The sequence below is a fragment of the Vidua macroura genome, chromosome 3 (genome assembly GCF_024509145.1).
Source record: "Vidua macroura isolate BioBank_ID:100142 chromosome 3, ASM2450914v1, whole genome shotgun sequence".
In the NCBI taxonomy this organism is placed as follows: domain Eukaryota; kingdom Metazoa; phylum Chordata; class Aves; order Passeriformes; family Viduidae; genus Vidua; species Vidua macroura.
Genome location: NC_071573.1, coordinates 33,043,614 through 33,063,250, shown reverse-complemented (window position 1 = coordinate 33,063,250; position 19,637 = coordinate 33,043,614). Strand labels below are relative to the sequence as shown.

The 19,637-nt window shown below is 49.1% G+C and overlaps 1 protein-coding gene across 3 annotated transcripts; it reads left to right on the top strand.

Moving 5' to 3' along the window:
• Nucleotides 1–9: 9 nt before the first annotated feature.
• KLHDC3 (kelch domain containing 3) lies at nt 10–19,592 on the top strand. 3 transcript variants are annotated; one of them, XM_053973108.1, is made up of 11 exons: nt 10–152; nt 6,315–6,550; nt 8,756–8,932; nt 11,113–11,228; nt 12,561–12,632; nt 12,860–13,073; nt 13,345–13,431; nt 14,687–14,795; nt 18,255–18,328; nt 18,699–18,777; nt 18,981–19,592. In XM_053973108.1, exons 2-11 carry the CDS (start codon nt 6,397–6,399, stop codon nt 19,045–19,047), a joined length of 1,149 nt encoding a protein of 382 aa, XP_053829083.1. In that variant the 5' UTR covers nt 10–152; nt 6,315–6,396; the 3' UTR covers nt 19,048–19,592. The 3 variants fall into 3 exon arrangements, with proteins under 3 accessions (XP_053829083.1, XP_053829085.1, XP_053829084.1); XM_053973110.1 differs by lacking the exon at nt 10–152 and adding an exon at nt 354–521; XM_053973109.1 differs by lacking the exon at nt 10–152 and adding an exon at nt 354–545.
• Nucleotides 19,593–19,637: the final 45 nt, after the last annotated feature.

Sequence of the window (19,637 nt, the reverse complement as noted above, 5' to 3'; positions counted from 1 at the left end):
CACCGCGGAAGGGCCGGTCGGGGCCGCGCCACTCTGGCGGGGGGTGGGGGGTGCCCGCGGAGCCGGGCGGGGCCACGCTGCACTACAAGTCCCAGGGAGCGGCGGGAGCTCCCGTCGGAGCGGGGCTGTCGGAGCTCCTTGTACGGGCACAGGTACGGGGCCGGGGCCGCAGGGAGCTGGCGGGACCGTGCTGAGGCTGGGGGAGGGTGAGGCCGGTAGGCACCGCCGAGCCCCCCCGTGAGGGCTGGGGGCGCGGGGCCGCCGCCCTGCCCGGGTGCCCTCGGCCGGGCCCGCGGGCGGCGGATGGGGGCGCGGGGCGGCACAGAGGGGGCTCGGGCGGGGAGGGGCGGCCAACGGTGCTGGAGCGTGTCCAGAGTTGGGCAGAGGAGCTGCTGAAGGGTCCAGAGAGTCAGTCCTGTGAGGAGCGGCTGAGAGAGCTGGGGATCTTCAGCCTGGAGAAAAGGAAGCTCAGGGGAGACCCTGTCACTCTCTACAACTGCCTGAAAGGAGATTGTTGCCAGGTGCGGGCCGGCTTCTTCTCCCAGGTAACAATTGACAGGCAGGTCAAGAGGAAATAGCTTCAAGCTGCACCAGGGAAGGCTTAGATTGGATATTAGGAAAAAATTCTTCACGAAAAGGGTAGTCTGGCATTGAAACAGGCTGCCCAGGGAAATGGTCGAATCACCATCCCTGGAAGTGTTAAAAAAAATCTGTAAATGTGGCACTTTCAGGACATGGGTTAGTGGTGGGCCTGGCAGTGTTGGGTTAATGGCTGGGCTCTGTGATCTTAATGGTCTTCTCCATCCTTAAAGCATTCTGTGACCCCACAAATCCCTATCCTCCCCGACAGGTCTGTGTCAGGGAGGCTGCCCTTCTGCCCTGCAATGACCTCTGCTGCGCCTTCTCTCTCCATCCTGTGGGCTCCTGTGGTTCCTTCCACACCATTTATTCTCTCACCCAGTCGTGGCTGCTGTGGGGCTGCATACCTGGTCTTCCCCAGGCCTATATGCCAGGCAGAGGGAAGGCTGGCATCTGTGAGCCTGCCCTGTGTGTGGCCAAGCCCAGCAGACCACTCTGCGTGGGGTTCAGTGTCAATGCAACAGCGGGGCAGAGAAACAAACTGATGTAGCCCTGTGTAAAGCAAGAAATTCCCCACTGCCTGTCAGCTCAGCTTTCCTGAGCTTCCCAGCTCAACACAAGGGCTGCCCTTGGCATGGCAAAAACAGCTTAACAGGCTGTGACAAATTCCTGATGGGGAAGTGGGGGTCAAGCAGTATGTCCAAAGCTTAGGTACACTCCATAGAGAAGGTGGGGTTTAGGAAGCAAGGTGAAGAATAGAAGCCAGCTCAGCAGGTGCAGAATCTCAGCTAGGCTTTAGGCAAAAGTAAGTCAGCAGTGGGCAAAATATTTGGTGAAAAATAAGGAGATGGTGAGGCTGGCTGTAGGGGGGCCACTGGGATAAATTTGTGCCTGAGCAGCGTGGTCTGTGATTCCCGTGGCTAACATGAGCTTCCAGAGCAGGCTCAGTTCACGAGCTCGAGGGCTGTTCTAGCAGCATCTAATTTACTGGGGCTGGAATTGCATTGTGAGTGTCCGAGCTGTTGAATGTGCAAGCTTGCAGTTTCACACTGCCTTAGCACAAATGCTCCAAGCATTAGATAAATGTCAAGCACGAGTGAAGAAAGCAGGTTGTTCTCATGTTATCTCTAACAGTATGTTGGATGTGCTTGAAATAGAATGGTCTATATGGACTGCTGTGAACTGGCTGGGCTATTTTAAGGGTTACTAAACCTTGTGGCTGGTGTCTTTTGGGAGACGGGACTGAGGCAGCCACACGGTAGGATTTGCTCTCTGGAGCAGCTTTGCAGAGTAGGCTGCTTTTCTTGGGGTGCTGCTGTAATTCTGGAGGTTACAGAACGAGTCCTTGAAAATCCAGGCCACTTGCTGCTGGGTTTCTCCCTCTTGCTTTGGGAACTGGATGCAGGAAGGCTAATCTAAGCAGCTTTTAGAAATGGCTCTAGGTTTCCCTCTGTGTGCAGAGAGAAGTGAGAGAGCCCAGTGAGCTCCCTTTGAGCAAAGAAGTGGATCCAAGAATATATGGGTTTGTTTTAAGATCATCACCTGGCTACTGTACTTGGAGATGCTCAGTATCTTTCTATCTTGAATGAAGTATTTTCATAACTAATTGTAGGGTTTGAAAGTACTAAGCCTAAACCCAATAGAACAAACAAGTGAAAAATCTGAGTAAAACCTGGTTTGGATTTTGTTGTTGTTTTGGGGATTTTTTTTTTCTATTTGTGCCACAATGCTCAAGTCAACACAACAGTTTTGGAAGATATGCTAGTGAGAGATTGTGTGATACTTTTGTTGATCTCAGATATCCATATGCTGTGCTGTTAGGCTCTTGTTAGGTGTAAGCTGGAGCAGTTGGGATGAAGGTTGTTGCAGGCATTAAGTGCATCTTCAGGCAACAGCACAACCAGAGATATGGGGGTGCTGTATTGGAAGAATGTAGAGCTGAATTAAATATGATTGTTCCCTGGCTTAGCAGTGAAATGCTTTGTGGCAGAGGAACAATGCACTGTTGTTCTCACGTAATTTCCAGCACCACCAATATCAGGTACTTCACCAGTAAGTGAAGCGTGTCCTGATTTTCAGAAATGCACTTATTCCTGGTTAATGACAGGACCTACCAGCGTTTCAAAATTTCTCTGCATCCCCTGTGCTTTACTGTATTCCTGGATAGATCATGGCAGACCAGGGAAATGGGGAGTTGTGAAGTTTGGAAGTAAGAGATCTGTTAGTTTTTGGAGAGTGGAAGTGAGAATCTAACATGAGGCAGTGGAAGCAAGCGGTGGCTTGAACAGAAGCTGTGATTCTGTGTGCCTCATCTTGCAATGCCCTCCCAGTTCTCTAATACAATTTGCCTCTGTCTTATCAATATTTTTGTGTTTTATAATCTACATTACTGTTGCTGGTGTCCTAAATGAGAAACCACAGAATGTATTTTGCATAATCTAATATTGTACAGTTGGGGGAAATTGTTAGTAAATTGTTTCTTATCAGTTTTGTTTCCCTCTCTCCTTGACTGTGTTCTCTGTGATCTGTAAAGAAATCTAAGCTGTAGCTTAATGTCAAGTGCACTTCTCCTACTAAGAAATCCTCATAGGAATGAGACTGAAAAGTGGTTTATTTATGTTCTCATTTATATAATAAAAATTACCATTGGAAATCAAACTTGAAATGGAAAAATCAATGGTTGAAATCAAACTTGAATTCAACAGTTTCTATAGTTGTAGGACAAAAAATATTGTTTTTTCCCAAAATGTGTGTCTAACTCCTATTTGCAGATAGTGCACAGAGGGGGCTCGGAGGAGGAAAATGCTTTGGGACAGAAGATTGGTCTAAGGAAACAATTGCAAATAAGGCAGGCGAGGAGAATCTGGAGCTGGGCATAGAAAGCATGGGGCGGAGTAGTGGAGGCAACCTCAGGAGACAAGGCTGTGCAGGGAGGAGGAGAGGCTGGGCCTGTGTGCAGCTGAAAAGGGGCAAACAAATGCCTGGTACAGGAAGATGTGGTAGTTCCAGGGTAGGGTTGTGGCCAGTGGCAGAAGAGGAAGATGGGAGTTTGCATGGAAGCTTTTATTACAGCGTAGAGAAGAGCACTTGGGTTTGGAAAATCCCTGACAGCTTGTTAAACCCTGTGTTTTTCCGTGACCCTGTAAAGATTACTTCACACTTCTGGTCATTCTCTCTTTGTGAAGTGTTCAGATGAGTGTTTGCTTTTCTTGGCTCTGAGGAGGGGCAGCAGGAGGCTGTGCTGGCAAAGCTCTGTATTTGCTCTAAAGGGGTATCCCCGGACAGAGCCAAGGCGAAGCACAGCCAACTTCCATCCCATTGCCCTTGCCACCACTCCAAACCTGCTAGTCGCCTGGAAAGTGCTCATTTGGGGAAAAACTTTCCCAATAATTGTAGGAAACAGCATTTCAACATTGTTGCTTCAACCTCAGTATCTTTCTTGCAGTGCCAGGGATTGGGCCTGGAGCTGCTGTGGACCAGATTTAACCTCTTGGGATAAGGTGCCTTCTGATGGGAATAGCAGAACTGCTGGGGCAGGGTAGCCAGCTCCTGTGGCAGTGACAGGACCAGCATCCTTGCACCTGGCTCAAGGGAAGTCCCAAGGGTGAGGAAGAGTTTTCCCAGCCTTTCTGAAAGAAAAGGCAGGGGCCTTGGTACAATGCCTGCCTGCTGTGCCGAGCAGCTGTGCTCCTCTACCTCAGTAGGAACCAAGAAGAGAACTAGGAAGTAAGATTCATCCTCTTGGTCCTCCTGGACTGGGCTCAGTCTGAAGGGTGTTGAAAATATTGATGCTGGTGATAAAAACCAGTTAAGGTCCTTGAGGAGTCTTTAACACAATCACTTAAACAAGAAGAGATTATGAGGAAAACATGGGTTAGATTTTTCAGGAATAATTTGTGACTGAGGCAGGAAACAGATTTAGATATGTGAAGTCTTCAAAATAGCTTGGAACGTGACTTTGGTGGGTTCCATGGAAACTCATCTGTTCTGTAGCTTTGCAGAGGACTTATTCAAGAGTGCTGTCTGGCTTTAAAAAAAATAGTTGCTTAAGGGTAAAAACCTGCTAGATCTGAAATTGAAGCATAGTGTGTAGAAGATGGGGGCTGTTCCTGGGCCCTTCTGGAGAACCCCTGCTGGAGCAAAGCTTGCTGCAAATTTCTGGGTTACTGACTGCAGTTTAGGTTAGGGTAGTTGCTGCAGGAACAGGCAGGTTTGCAGGAGAGACTCCTGTTACAATAAGGCTGCAGGATGGTCTCTGTTTGGGCTTTGCACGTGTCCTGTTGCTGTAACATTTATGTACAGAGCATGAAGACAACTCAAAAAATAAATAACTTTAAAAAGAAGCTACTCAAATTTTTATGACATTTGGAAGTTCTGGAATGAGGTGACTGTTTACTGAATGGTTTTGAACTGTCTATGGAGTCAGTGGATGAAGCTGGAAGCCTAAGCTCTGCTTCATGCCAGGAGCTCCCTGTTGGTGCCATCTCTTATTCTTACCACAGGAGGGGGATAAAATGCGAGTGTGTGGGTGGGCTGGGCGCTGGGCTGGTCAGGCTGCTGATGGGCCTCCTTGTGAGCAGTAATTCCACTTGACTGAAGGGCTGGGGCTGGCCAACTGGAGCAGAGCAGCATGGCACTTGCCCCTCTTGCTGCCCTCTAGCTATTTCTGAAACAGGAGGGGAATCCTCCTTGCCAAAACTCACTACTTTCCAAAATGAAATGGGGCAGAGCGTAGGAATTTTATGTGTAGGAATTTAGTCCTTGTTCAAAGGCATCCCCAAATTTCTTTGTATTCTGCAAAGGCTAAAACTGATTGTGGGATGGGAACATGCTGACTGAATCTTTCAATAACCTAGAACCAAGAAATAAAATAAGAATTTTATTTGTGCTGTGTGAAACACTGACATCTCTTCTAATGGCTGTTTTTCAGCTAGGAGAAAACTGTTAAAAATCAAACTGACCTGCTGTTTCAGAAGCACCCAGGCAGACTCTGCTCTAGATTCTTAGATCCAAAGGAGAATCTCTGCAAGAATCATCTGTGGTGATTTCTCTAAGATATGATCTAAGCCATCTGTTTGAGGAATGAAGAAAATCGGTTCCCTAACAAGATGTGATGTTACGGAATTTTCATAGTTATGCCTTGGTTTGGTGTGGGAGGAAAAGACCTTTTCTGAGCATTAGCAAAGAACTTTCTACCTAGATTAAAGGGTTTCTGCTCTCCTGTGTCTAATTAGATTGAACCCTAGTGTTCAAGTCAATGGGTCTAAATGCTAATGTTGTCACCCACCCCCATAATGGGAAGTTGGTTTCTTTATGTAGGGGTGGTCCTTTGGAGGTTTTTTGTTGGGTGTTTCATTTTAATCTTTTCCTCTGCTGTTTCTCAGAACTGGTGCAAAGAGCACACTCTTCCCTCTGGGTTTGTTCTTTTCACCTTCACTGTTGGCTCTCACTGTGTGTTTTCATTCATGCAGACAAATGGCTGTGACATGTACGTGACGTGTGTGTGGCCAGGCCGAAGGTGTTTGGCTGGAGCTGCCTGTGCAGCCACCCTGAAGGGCTTTGTGTGCAAGGGCATCTCTGCTTGCTCCTCTGAGCCTTGCTCTGTGTCCTCTTCCCAAGAGGAATGTTTCCAGTTGGGAAGCAGGTGAATGAGGGTACATTAAGGTAACCTTTGTAGCAGGTAGGAAGACATGCAGGATGGATTTTGTTATCTTGGCATTGTGTCTGTGTTGCAGAGCCAGGTGACGTTGCGGTGGCCCCGGAAGCATGTGGCTGTGGCACTGGGGGCCCTGAAGACCGCCTGGCTTGCAGGGAGGAATGCTACGGTGGGCAGTGCACTTGGAAGGTGGGCCACGGAGGGTGAACCACGCGGCCGTGGCTGTCGGGCACAAGGTCTATTCCTTTGGTGGGTACTGCTCTGGAGAGGACTATGAGACCCTGCGGCAGATTGACGTCCACGTTTTCAACGCAGGTAAAGGTGTCCTTGTGGGCACAAAGGACTTCCTTGCTGGGCTCAGTTATTGCTTTTCTTGTCTGCTGCTGCCTGGCATGTTATACCCTGTAACATGCTGTCTGACTTAATTTCCAGGAAAAGTTATCAGAGTAGGTAGGAGCCTCTTTCTTGGTGCAGCCTTGCATTTTCAGCTTCAGGAGCAGGACACAGAGGGGCTGTAGTTCATCTGACTCCTAGGACAAGGACTCACTGAAGTAGTCACATAGCCAATGGCTTGGTTTGTCCTTGTTCTCTGTGAACACAAACTCAGCCAGGTGCTCTTTAGGTGATATCGAGCTGGCTCAGGTCCCCCCTCCAGTTTGCAGCATGTCCAGGTTCAGCTGCCCATAGTGTGGAAGGAGCAGGGTGTGAGCCAGTGCACTCAGTTAAGATTCCAGGTGTAGACATCTGAGCTCTTTCCCTGGGGGGCAGCTGACAACTGGTGCCAGCATGATGGAGTAAGTAGGGGCATGTGGCTAGGAGGGAGGCTGTCCCATTTTGGTAGCAGCTATCGTGCAGATTCACAACATAGCTTAGAAAAGCATCTGCAACTGGAGCCATTTGTGTAGGATAACCAGTACCTGTCATGAGGCTGAGTTGGAGCCATGGCTGTGCTGGCACAGGCTGTATTTCTTGATTGAGTGCTCCTTGAACTGAAGAGGTTACTGAGCTGGTCCATTAAGTATTTCCCTGTAATTAGGCAGGTGATTAAAAACTACACAGTTGCTTGGGTGGCTCCAGTTAAACAAAGCCAAGAACAGAGAACCAATGACCAGTTTTGGAGGTTGGACAGCATGCTGAATGCTCTGCAAATACCCATGTGTAGACAAACCTAGCTTGTAAGATGCAGTGAATTCACTCCTTTAAGACTGATGTGCAGCAGGGATAAAAGCATTGGTTACAGAGGGCTGCCAAGGTGACCTGCTCAAAGTGTAGAGGGGGTGTAGCTCAGGAGCCTGTGAACAGTGACATTTACCTCTGTCCAGAGGGACTGGCCTTTCACAGTCAACACAGCTGAATGTTGTAGAACGTGCCAAGTAGAGCACTCTTCTGGGGAAGCATAATGACTGTGCCCAAAGGAATGCTCTTGTGTTGTCTTTCCCTCTTACCACTCCCAAATATTAAAGTGTCAGAATGCTGCAGCCACCACATGGGAAGTGACAGTAGCTTCCCAAGCCCTTGCTCAGCTAGCATTGTCAGGTGGCAGTGCTAAAGCCAAGAATACCAGATTGTGAATGATCTCTTGTCAGTCTTCCAAAGATGAAGACTATGTTTTAGGTAGGAACATCCAGTCGTCTAGCTTGACTTAAACATTGGATATGCTTCCTCAGTGCCCTTTCTGCCTGTGGGGTAGATGCCCACCTTTTGAGATGCCTGACTTTTCCCTTTCCCTATGTTAGTATTTCAGAGGAACTGCAGACTGTTTCCTGCTATATTTTTGTATCAACTCCATGTAGAAAACAAACCTGGAGGCTGTATATGGTAGAAGGAGGGTGACTGGTCCTGTTATGTAATGGCTGTGTAACACTTACTGTGACTCTTGCACTGTCATTAAACCCTGTAATACCTGTTGACTGTTCTGGCTGCTGCTGGATATGACACACAGGAAGGGGAACCTGTAATCCCAAGGAACTCCTATTAGTAATTCAAGGTTAGGCCACCTCTATAGCTTGAAAACCAAAACAAAAGCAAACAAACCCTGTTCCTACAAAACTGCTGGGTTGCTTTAATTAAACTGTGCTTCTGCAAGTCCAAGTGATGCCTTCAGGTATTCCCTTTTGTATTCCTGTGCTGTCCATTCTTCCAGTATTCTTCTTTGAGTACCTTCAGCAATCTCACCAGCTTGAAGTAGTGTCTGCATTCATGGTCACCTTTGTACTTTCTCATTTTTCTTTCCCTATTTGTTTGTGTGTGTGCTGTATCCTTCACTCACAGTCTAGGATGAGCCAGAGTGGAAACCTTTTCAATGAATTGTTGTAGAACAGAGCCTGTTTTTGTCCTCTGGGTCTCCAGAGCTGTATTTCTTAACTAGCTACTACTCAGGGTCAGACACAGCTTTCTCTTGTTTACTCGACTGCTTCTGCACCTTGTCACGGGGTAAAAAGCACCTCACAGGATGAGTTATGAACTGTGAGCAATTTAGCAGGCCTAGCATTTGACATGGGCTCAAACTTGTGTTTCCAGTGTCTCTGCGCTGGATCAAGTTGCCTCCAGTGTGGACAAACAGCCGAGACCACGTGAGAGAGGTGCCCTACATGAGGTATGGACACTCAGCAGTGCTCATCGACGACACCGTCTACATTTGGGGTGGTCGCAACGACACGGAGGGAGCCTGCAATGTGCTCTATGCTTTCGATGTCAGTAAGTTCCAGCTTCTCACTGTTCCTTGTCACAGCTGTTCTTGATCAGACCTCTCTGCCCCCCACTCTGCTCCCCAGCTTGTTTTCTTGTCCCTTGGTGACAGTCTGGAGGAAATGGTGTCACTGTCTGTTTCAGCAGTTTTAGAAGTGGAGTATGGTGGCCGTTGTGTCTGCATGCTTAAATCTCTGTTAAAAGCCTTTGGGCAGAGGTTGCTGATCCTTTCTAACAATGAAAATGGCTTTAATTTTTCTATCAGCTTTGTGTGCTCTCTCTGATAGTAACTATAATTGAAGCGTTCTCTCTGTGTGATGTAGTATTCCTTAATTGTGGCTGAAGGTTGAAGCAAGAAGGGGCTGGGCTCTTGAGGATTGTGGTTCCTCTCCAGTGTGGTCCTTCTTTCTGAAGGCATGAAGGAGAGTGAGGAATAAAGCACAGGAGTAGTCCAGGACAGGATGGCAAAATCAGGGAAAACATAAGTCAAGTTAGATAAACCTGAAAAATAAACTCCTTTGGAGCCTTTTGGTCGGCTTCTCCACAGCACTGCTGGAGCACCTCTGGAGAAAAGGTGCCATAAGGAGCTGCATGGACACAGGTGTCAGGAAAGAAAAGGAGTATATCTGGATGCAAGTCCATCTAAATACTGGCCAGTAGCTGTCTTGCTGAACTTGCAAGGAAACTGCTTGCTCTGGTGCTTGGTCAAGGGATCTCTTCTTTACCAGAAAATGTCTTTCAGCTTGTGGCACAGGGTTTTCCCCTTCCTTCCGCTGACACGTGCAGCTGAGAAGCCACCAGTAAACCTCTGACTACACAGAGGCTTTGTAGTGGGACCTGCCTAGTCTACCTGACAGCTCCAGTGCTTTAGCATTAAGTGAAAATTAACAGAAGGTCCTTCTCCAAACCGTCTGCAGCTGTCTATACACACAGGCCTGCCATTCCTGGAAAGTAAGGCTGGCAGTCACAGCCCCATGTCTGTAATGTAAGTTCCACTGTGGGAGTCATATCAGGCTAAATAAAGTCCTGTCTGAGTGCAGTTTTGTTCCTGCAGTGTTGAGCAGATCACAAATTGAGGTCTTTTCCATCTCTAATTTAACATGCTGCACTTGGGTGAGCTGTTGCTGATACAGTGTGACTGAGTTTGGAAGAAGCCCCAGGGAGAAAAAGAACTCAATAGCCCTGAGCTGTCTCACTAGAGGCTCCCTAGGGATTCTGCTGACCTTGCAAGACCCTTTGTGTGGTGCCAGATGGAGCATAGGTGGACAGTTGTGTCCGCAGGCCAAGTTCAGGGAAGTCATCCTCATGCTTTGGCTCCAGTGTTAGGACTCTCTGAAATAAGAACTGTTTTTGGCAGCCAAGAGCCGTTAGGGAGGGTTGGGGGAATGTCTCCTGCAGCCTCGAGGCTTATCTGTGCCTCTCGGAGCTCTTGGGGCAGGTGCCTGTTTGCGCTTGGCAGTGAGTTGCTGGCTTGGCTCTGTGTTGCCCTGGCATGGAGAGCAGCTCTGGCAGGATTTTAAGTCATCTTCTAAATCAGGCCAGCCCCTGGAGTGTGCAGGCTAAGGGGCTGAATCTGTCTGGTGCAGGCTCACAGTGAGCACCAGGGTGAAGGGCGGAGGGTGGAAAGTGAGGAAGAGGTGATGAGAATGTAACAAGTGGAGCAGATAAGACAGGGAGAGCTGCACTGCAGAGGTGGAGATATGCACAACAGCTAACATGGAGAACTTGTGGTTAAGTGATTTCTATCTGGGTTTGAGAGCTGTTTTTCCTCAGTCATGCTCAGTTACTGAGCATCTCCACGCCATGAGGTCAGTGAGCCACTTAGCATTATTGCTTCATTGTAATAGAAAGTGTGAATGCTGAGTTGATAAGTGACTCACAACTACACTCTGCAAGAGATTCGGTAAAAGTAACATTGTTCAAGCCGTGCTGTACTACTCACAGGTAAAATGTGAGCTCTGGCAGTTGGTGGCCATGCCCAGAGGCTGAGGCTTCTGTCACTGTGTCCTTCTGTGGGGGCTCAGGCAGGTAGCCTTGCCCAAAGAAGCTTGCAGCCTCTCTGGCAGAGCAGGTGCTGTGTGAGAAAGCAAGAATGGTTTTTGCCTTAGAAATTAAGAACAGTAGTAATAAAACTATCCCACTCCAACAGTTACGGTGTTTTCTCAGCATTGCCTCTTGTTTTGTTTCAGACACACACAAGTGGTTCACGCCAAAGGTGTCTGGAATGGTCCCAGGGGCAAGAGATGGGCATTCAGCTTGTGTCCTGGCAAAGAGCATGTTTATCTTTGGAGGCTATGAACAGCTGGTGAGTAGTCTCTGTGACTGTTAATTGGTGAGCCCTTGGGCAAGAGGGTGTTGATACCCAGGACGCTGATAGAGGCAGGACGTGGGGGTGTATTTTGTATTCCTAGCCACTGTCATTTTGTAACTTAGCAAAGTTATGGCATTAGTACCCAGGTTATGCTAATTGTTTTGTGGAAAAGATAATTGGAAAAGCAAGTGCAAAAAAGTGTTGGATTTTTTTTTTTACTTTCACAAAACATATTTACCACAAAGAGGTAAAAATATAATTTTTTTTTTCTGGCGCATTTCTCAGCTAAATGTAGATACACAAATACACAACATTTTTTAATAAGTATATACTGATCTACATTTATTTTAATTTGGCTCAGAATTGAGCCAGAAAAATCACTTTCTGCAGTGTTGCTGTGAGGTTTTGTCCTAGTCTGGTGTATGTTCCCTGTAGTCTCTTCCTGCTCTGACATCTTGCTGATCGCTTTCAGCAAACACTTGGTTGCCTTCCCATTAAGAATACCTTGAGCCAAAGTTCATCCTGCAATAGCTGTCAGTGTACCTAATGCTCTTTTTAGCAAATCCTTATGATCTTATCTTAAGAAGTGGGTAAATATAATTTCAGCCTATCACCAGATTCCAGAAAAGATGTGCAAAGTCACGTCTATTTGTTTGGAAGAAAGGTGGGGCCCTGTTACAGAAGTCTCTGGGTTATTCCTTCTTTTCTGAGGGTGATAGCCAAATCCATTATATTGATTACAGCAGCAGGAGGGGTTCAGATGTGTCCTTTTTTTAACCAAGACCAAATAAACCTCTGGCTGTCTTGCTGCTCTCTAACCTTGCCTGGAAGAGCAGGAGTCCACATTGTTTGTGTGAATGCAATCTTTTCCAGGCAGACAGCTGCAGATGGGTTTTGTGGGACCTCAGAACCTGGAGTGTATTTGCTCCTGGATGTTCAGCTTCCCAGAAGTAACCTTAGCTTCTGCATCTCGTTAGGCGGCCTTAGCAGAGCCAATTTGACTGTCCTGTCTCTTTTTTCTGCTGCTACATGGAGAGGAGGCAGGCTCCTACCATGAATGTATTGTGTGCAGGACAGCCTTTGGGGGAGGAAATAAGCACCAAATAAATGGGAAAGCTGCAGGAAGAGACGGGACACCTTTGGGAAGAAATAGGCTTTGCTTTCCTCTTGTTAAGTGATAAGTGCTGCCTGAGCAAGCACTTTGTCTCTTCGGAAGTACTGAATCCAAAGGGATGCTCCAGGTCTGCAGGGCAGCATCCTTTCTGGGGCTGGATGTCACCAGGCTTCTCAGTCCCTTTGTGACCAAGCTGCTCATGTATCTTCCAGGCTGACTGCTTTTCAAATGATATCCATAAACTGGACACCACAAACATGACGTGGACCTTAATCTCTGCCAAGGTCAGTGTCTGTTTTTCCCTCTGGTTTGTGGAGGAAGTTTTGCATCTGCTATTCTCTGGGGTAGCTGCCCACACTTGTTTCACAGCTTCTGGCTGATGTGGCTGGGATCTACAGGATGGGAAGTTCTCCAGGAGAAGGCAGCCACCCAACTTCCTCATCAAGATGTGTTATTTCCCTGGCTAATGTGCACTCTTTCTTTTGTCTTTGTTTTTTACTCTGTCCTTCAGGGTACTCCAGCCCGCTGGAGAGACTTTCATTCAGCTACCATCATTGGAACAAAGATGTACGTGTTTGGTGGCAGAGCTGATCGTTTTGGGCCATTTCACTCTAATAATGAGATCTACTGTAACCGCATTAAAGTGTTCGATACAGAAACCAACTCCTGGCTAGACTCCCCTCCCACTCCCGTGCTCCCGGAGGGCCGGCGGAGCCATTCAGCCTGTGAGTGTGGGTCTGCTGAGGGTGGAGGATGGTGGAAGGAAGTTTCTGCCTGCCTTAGAAGGGGTGTCTGCTCTGTTGGGTGGGGCTGTGGGTTAGAAAGGGTTGCACAAAGCCCAGTTTCTGTGGAAAGCTGCTGCTCACCAAAAAGCCTTGCAATCCACTGAAGGTGGTGTAAGGAGAGATGGACAGCCAGCACCACATTGCTTTGTGTTTGGTGTTGGGTCAGGGACCTTCTGGGTGGCTCTCTGATGTCTGTGCTTACTCCCTACAGTCAGCTACAATGGGGAACTATATGTATTTGGTGGCTACAATGCACGCCTGAACAGACACTTCCATGACCTCTGGAAATTCAATCCAGGTATTTATGCTTTTAACTTGCTGCAGTGATAGTGCTCCAGGCTGTCAGGCATGTGAGTGCTCAGAGGAACATACTGTCCAAGGAAGTACTGCTTGGGGGAGAGTGACTCTTGGCTCTTCTGACAGCAACTTGCTACTGTGCCTGTTCCTCTTCAGGATGTTTCCAAATCTCAGTTAGAAAATAGAAAATGAGGTATTGCTGAAAGGCATATTTCATTGGAAAAACTTTGTCTTGTTCTTAAATGTGCAAAAGTACTGACAGAAGAGAAGATATGAGGAAGCGATAGGGTTAGGGAAGAGAGAGACTATAGCTGGAGAAACCATTCAACTTGAGCTGCAGGATCACCATCTCTGGGTACCAACTCAAACTGTGCAGCAGAAGGGGTGGTTCTTCAGCTGGTACCCTGAATATCAGTCAGCTGTGAGCTGGTTTGGTGTCCTCAGGCATGTTTCACTGTCTAGACTCATTTTCTTTGCTAATTGCTTTGCATACTAAAGTTACCTGAGAGTAGCCAACCAGCTGCTCCCCAAGCTGATTGTGATCAGGTGTGAGAGCTCCTGCAGGTTTCACTCCTGTGCATTGTCACCCCCAAGCATCCTTGCCACAGAGAGCAGCAGAAGAACAAAGGCTGCTGTCTCCTGGCCCAGTTCTCCACGTCCCAGCAGCTGATGCACCTCTGCCAGGGTGCTCTGCTATCGCAGCCTGCCAGCAGATGGAGCTGGTTCCTGGATCTCCCTCCTCTAAATCCCGACCGCAGCAGGCTCTGGGGAAGGGAAGCTGCCTGTCTGCTCCTGCAGTTCTGCCCAGTACAGCTCCCTGTGATTTTGGACCTGCTGCCATGGCAGTCTGTGGGTCCTGGTGCTCAGGTTTTGCAAGTGAAAGGCCTTGATGGGTCACTGAGCAACCTGGTTTAGTGCAAGGTGTCCCTGCCCATGGCAGGGGGTTGAAACAAGATGGTCTTTAAGGTCCCTTCCAACGCAAACCATTCTCTGATATGACCTGCAAATCCTGTCTCAGCAGGCAGAGCTCCAGGACTGTGACTGGCATCTAAGTGGCACTTCAGTAACAACTTCATAGAAGTGCATGATTAGCCATTAGTGAGGATGTTAAGGGGGAGGGTGGATATTGGCTATTTGGTGTCTGTGGGGTAGTGGGCCTCTGCCTTTCCTGTGATCTGCTTATATTCATAACCTGCTTTTACCTGGTCTTGGCCAGGCTCTTGTGACAAGCTAGTGCACTCTTTTCCTCCTGTTAGTTTCTCTTTCTTGGAGGAAGATTGAACCCAAGGGAAAAGGGCCGTGTCCTCGCCGCCGGCAATGCTGCTGCAGAGTGGGGGACAAAATCATCCTCTTTGGAGGTACCAGGTGAGTTGTGTGAGGTGGCTCCCTGAGAGGCTTTGCCAGTCCCTTCAGCACAGTGTCCCTTAACGCTCTGACCCACTCTGTATCAGATGGACTTCAGAGGTATGTGGCAAGTGTCAGCCTATTTGACAAGTGTAGGTAATCATGTACATCAGATCTGCCCTGGAAGAGACTGAAAGTATCATGTAAGCCTGTAAAGCATCTGGTGACAAGCCATCTTGTACATGTAGAGACAGAAGAGTGTAACAGGCTGCTCAGGAGGGGCTGTGCAGTGCTCAAGCTTTCTGGTAAAGAGGTTGTGGGGATAAGAGAGGAGATCCTGATGTCAGAAGGACATGTATCTCAGTCTGCTGTGCCAGAGCAGACCTCAAACTGACTTAGCTTTGCCTACGTGCTGCCCTGTTTCTCCCACCAGAGCTTCTTTCATCCACTGGCAAGTGTGAGTTCTGCTGCCAAGCTGCAGTGGGATGTGAGCTCAGCTGGGAGCTGTTTGAGGAGCCTACAGACATGACAAGACAATGTTGCCTTCTGCACCAGTGTTCCTTAGCAACATTTCCATTCACAACAGGGACCTGGTGTTATGGATTTAGCTGTCAAACAGTGGAAGTGATACTGTCAGGGTGTAGGGCATCTGGATGTGGCCAAGAGCCTTAACAGCTGCTAAAAGAAAGGAAGTGGTCTATCACCAGGACACACTCTATGCTGTCTGGAATGACAAATTTCAGCTCTGAAGTACAGTCCTGCTTGCCAGTATCTACCTTGCAGAGACATCTTAAGTGCTTTCAGCTCTCCTCATGGTTTGGAAAGCTTTGGGGCTCTCTCTGGGATCTTGACAGTGGCTTTTTGGGGATGCTTCTGAAGCCACCCTGGGGCAGAGAACCAAGCAGGACAGGTTCTGCTGGTGACCTGACCATACCAGTGTGTGATGGGGTGAAGGGCCTTCAGGTTCCAGTTCAGGGGGAGTGTGCTTAGCTGTAGGATGTCCATGTGTCTGTGAGGGAGTGCTTAGTGCAGGTGAGGTATGCAGAGGTGCTGAGTTTATCCAGTCTCCTCAAAAGGTACTAGGTGCTGCTCAGTACAGCAGAAGGCTTGGTAGGGCTTTATGGGAGTTTTGGGTGGTCCCAGATGCTGTCTTACAGCAGCAGCTGAACTTTGATGTTAAGCCTTGGCACTCCTGGGAAATGCTAGCAAACCACAACAAATTTGACACCAGCTTTTTGGAGTTTGGTTCACCCTTGCCAGGCAATGCAGCAGTGCCTTGTCTTCTCCATGAACCACTTCAGAATTCAGCTTGTTTCTTAGGTCAGGCTCAACCCCAATACAGGCACATTCATCAGCGCTAGTGTGGGCTCGGAAGAGCTTCTGGCAGCCAGGAATGCAGCCTGCTTGAGCTGGAGGAAGGGTCTTGGAGGCTGGGGAAGTGGGAGGTGGGGGTGGGCTGTGCTCGCTTCCTGTAACAGTTATCAGGTGTATTCTGGAGCTGCCTGGCGAGATAAGGAGTTTTCCAGGAAGTCGTTGTAATGGAGAACTCCCAGTGGTCTGCCTCCTGACCTGTGCTACCCTGGCTGGGGAGGGGGAGGGGTCGCACAGCATGGGCTGTCCAGCAGGGATTCTCAGAGGATGAGCCGACAGGCTCAGCTTTCTAGGGAAGGCACTGGGGGATGGGCAGGCAAAACCCCTTTGTGTCTGCCCTTCCAGGATTCACACATCCTGTAGACTGCTGAAGAGGCACTTCTGCAGGCTGCTTGCTCCTGTGGCATCCAAAAGCTTTGTTTCTTTGGTAGTCCTTGCCAGAGCTTGGTCTTTTTGCCCCAGCTGTGATCACTCACTGTGGCCAGGAGCAATCCCTCACTTGGGTCCCGTTTAAGGGACCAGGAAGCTTGGTGTTCCCATTAGCTGTGTCACAGTTGTGGCTCTGGTCTGGTTTCCTCCCAAACCCACCAGCAATTTAGTGTGCAGAGACCATCCCCACGGAAGAAGGTGGGGGAGAAGGAATGCTATAAAACAGTTTAGCTGAAGAGATGCTGATCCAGATTTGGCTTGAGACTGTTTTCCCTGACAAGGCTTAGGAATCCTGGCTCTGGTGAGAGGATAGGGGCTGTCACTGAGTGCAGGGTGAGTTGTTTTGCAGCTGGAGTTAGCAGTTTTGCTGGGCTCTGGCTGGCAATGGTGTGCCCTGCACCCTGCTGCCTGGGAGTTGCAGAGGGTTGCCTGGTCTTGAACTCCAGGCTCACCCTGCTACTTTCCTTTTGGTGATTAAAACCACAGACGTGGTGCCTGCTGGCTTTCTTTTGATAGATAAGGGATGGTCTAGGGTTTCCTGTGACGTGGATGTGAGATTAGATTGTGATGTGGTAAGCACACGAGGTGGAGTTAAAGGGGCTCTTGCCTGTATCCGGGCAGATGGGTCCCATCAGCAACAAGTCTTCTCTGCCAGCAGTGAGCTGTGCTCTGCAGCTTGGCCTGAGGTTGTGGGGAACTGGGGGAGCAGGTACTGCCTCATGTCCCATGAGGTGTGAAGCTTAGTGGCTCATGGGTGGGGAAACAAGTGACACTGGGGTGAGAAGTCACTGCGTGAGGTCAGTCCCAGCTAAGAAGAGAGGGCACACTTAAGTTGGTTTGTCACAGACCAAAGCAGGACTTAAAACACTCTTCCTTTCTTTCAAATTCTCCAAACAACCCGAAGCCATGGGAGTGTTTTCCCCTGTTTCAGCACAGACTGATCTGTCTGTGCAAGGAGATGTAGTGTCCAGTCTCTCAGGTGCTTTGGTTGTTCCATCAAGACCACTGTGGCAGGAAACCATAGGTGAGGCTGTCTGTTCCCTAGAAATGCCTAGTGTTGTAGCTCCTCATTAGCATTCCAGGACCAACATCAAATGGGAGTATCAGCAAACTTGAATTGGTTTAAAATGACTGCTGCACTGCTCAATGCTCAGCTACAGTCTTCTGAAATGCCATCCCCATTTTGGCACAACCACTTCAGCTGTGGCTGGAGTACAAAGTGATTCCTGAATCAGACTGAGAAATGTCTGTGCTTGCCCTGCCATGCAGATGTTTTCTAGCTGCTTTCTCTACACTCCTCTTACAGCATCTCAGTGGCAAAGCTGAAATAAATGCACTAGATCTTAACTACATGAGAACAGGAGTGATGGACAGGTGAGGAGGAGGTTCATGGCTGGAATCATCATGGTCATCCATGAAAAAGAGGCACATCTCCCATGTCCTGCAGAAGAAATAGTGTGGGTTTCTGCTCCCTGGCTCCTGTGCAGCTCTGCCTACTCTGCAAGGAGCTGAGAAAGTGATGACTTTGGGTGCTGCTTGGGGCATCAGAGGGGCAGTAGGGATCACAGGGCCCCTGCATGGGACAGGCAGGCCAGGAACATTCCTGGGCTTGCTCAGCCCTTGGTGAGCGGTATATAAGAATTTTGGCCCTGACTGACACACTGTGCTTGGTTTCTGCAGCCCATCTCCAGAGGAGGGAATGGGTGATGAATTCGACCTGATGGATCACTCAGATCTCTACATCCTCGACTTCAGTACGTGAGCACTTCCTGCCCAGCCTGTACCTCTTACCACAAGGTGCCCTGTGAGCAGGCCCTGCTGTGAAGCACCTAACTGTGCCCTCTGTGGCTCCAGGTGCCATGTCCTGGAGCCAGACAGCTGTATCTGACCAGTGTGCTTGGCTTAAGGCAGAGCAGCCAGAGGTGCAGCCATGCTTTGTGCACTCCTGCATGCAAGACCTCTTGTGGGAGTACAGAAGCCACCGCAGCCTGTCCCTGGTGTGCGCTCTGCCTTGTCCTTCAGACAAGGCTCTGCCCTCTTTCCTGTGGCACTGATTGCATGATGCTGGAGCATCCATGGTGTCCAGTCAAGGCCTACTTTAGCTAAACTGCTTTCTTTTCACAGGCCCCAGTCTGAAGACGCTGTGTAAGCTAGCAGTGATTCAGTACAGCCTGGACCAGTCCTGTCTTCCCCATGACATCAGGTATGGTCTGCCTTGCTGGGAGGTCACTCTAAGTGCCCCTTGACCTTGACGTGTTCCAGCCCTGGCTGAGGGCTGCCCTTGGCACTGTGCACCTTTGAGGTGGGTTGGGCTGGAGACTGTAGCTGAAGTCTGCTTCAAAGCTGCTCTAGCCCTGGGCACTGTGTTTTTGCTTTCTCTCAGTGTATCCTCTTGGTGTGTTACAGATGGGAGCTCTCAGCCATGACAACAAACAGCACCATCAGCCGCCCCATTGTCTCCAACCAGGGCTGAAGACAACTCGTCCTTCTACCACCCTGCCCTCACCCCTCCACATACTGACCTCTTGCTCCACTGCCCGCATGAATTTTTAGCCCTTTCAAGCAAGGAATGTGTGAGCTCGGTTTGTCTTGCCCTAGCTAGGCCTCCCTCTGCCCTTGTCATGCTTTGGGCAGCACAAGTGGACAAGCAGAGCTGGCCACTGAGGGAAAAACTGCCTGGCCCCAGCAGCACAACTGTGACCCCTCTCCTTGCTGGTGGCTGTAGAGCTTCTTTTCCCTTTGCCTGTGGAACTGCAGCTGTGCTGTCCAGTGTCCAGTCACTTTCCAAGGGCCTGAATCAACTCTTACCACCAGCCATGGCCCTGGGGTTGCCTGCATTGCCTCAAGAGAGCAGGAACGTCTACACCTGCTCCTGCCAGCACTGACAGCTTCCTGGCACTAAATGGCAGGCCCCAGCTCCAAGCTGAGCCCAGTGTGGGGACCTGGGCCCAGCTGGACACTGTCCAGCTCCCATTGTAAAACAGCAAATGGGGGAAGTTTTATAAATGGTGAGGCAGACATGGTTTCTGTGTGTTCTAGCGGATGAACTGGGGGAGAAAAAGC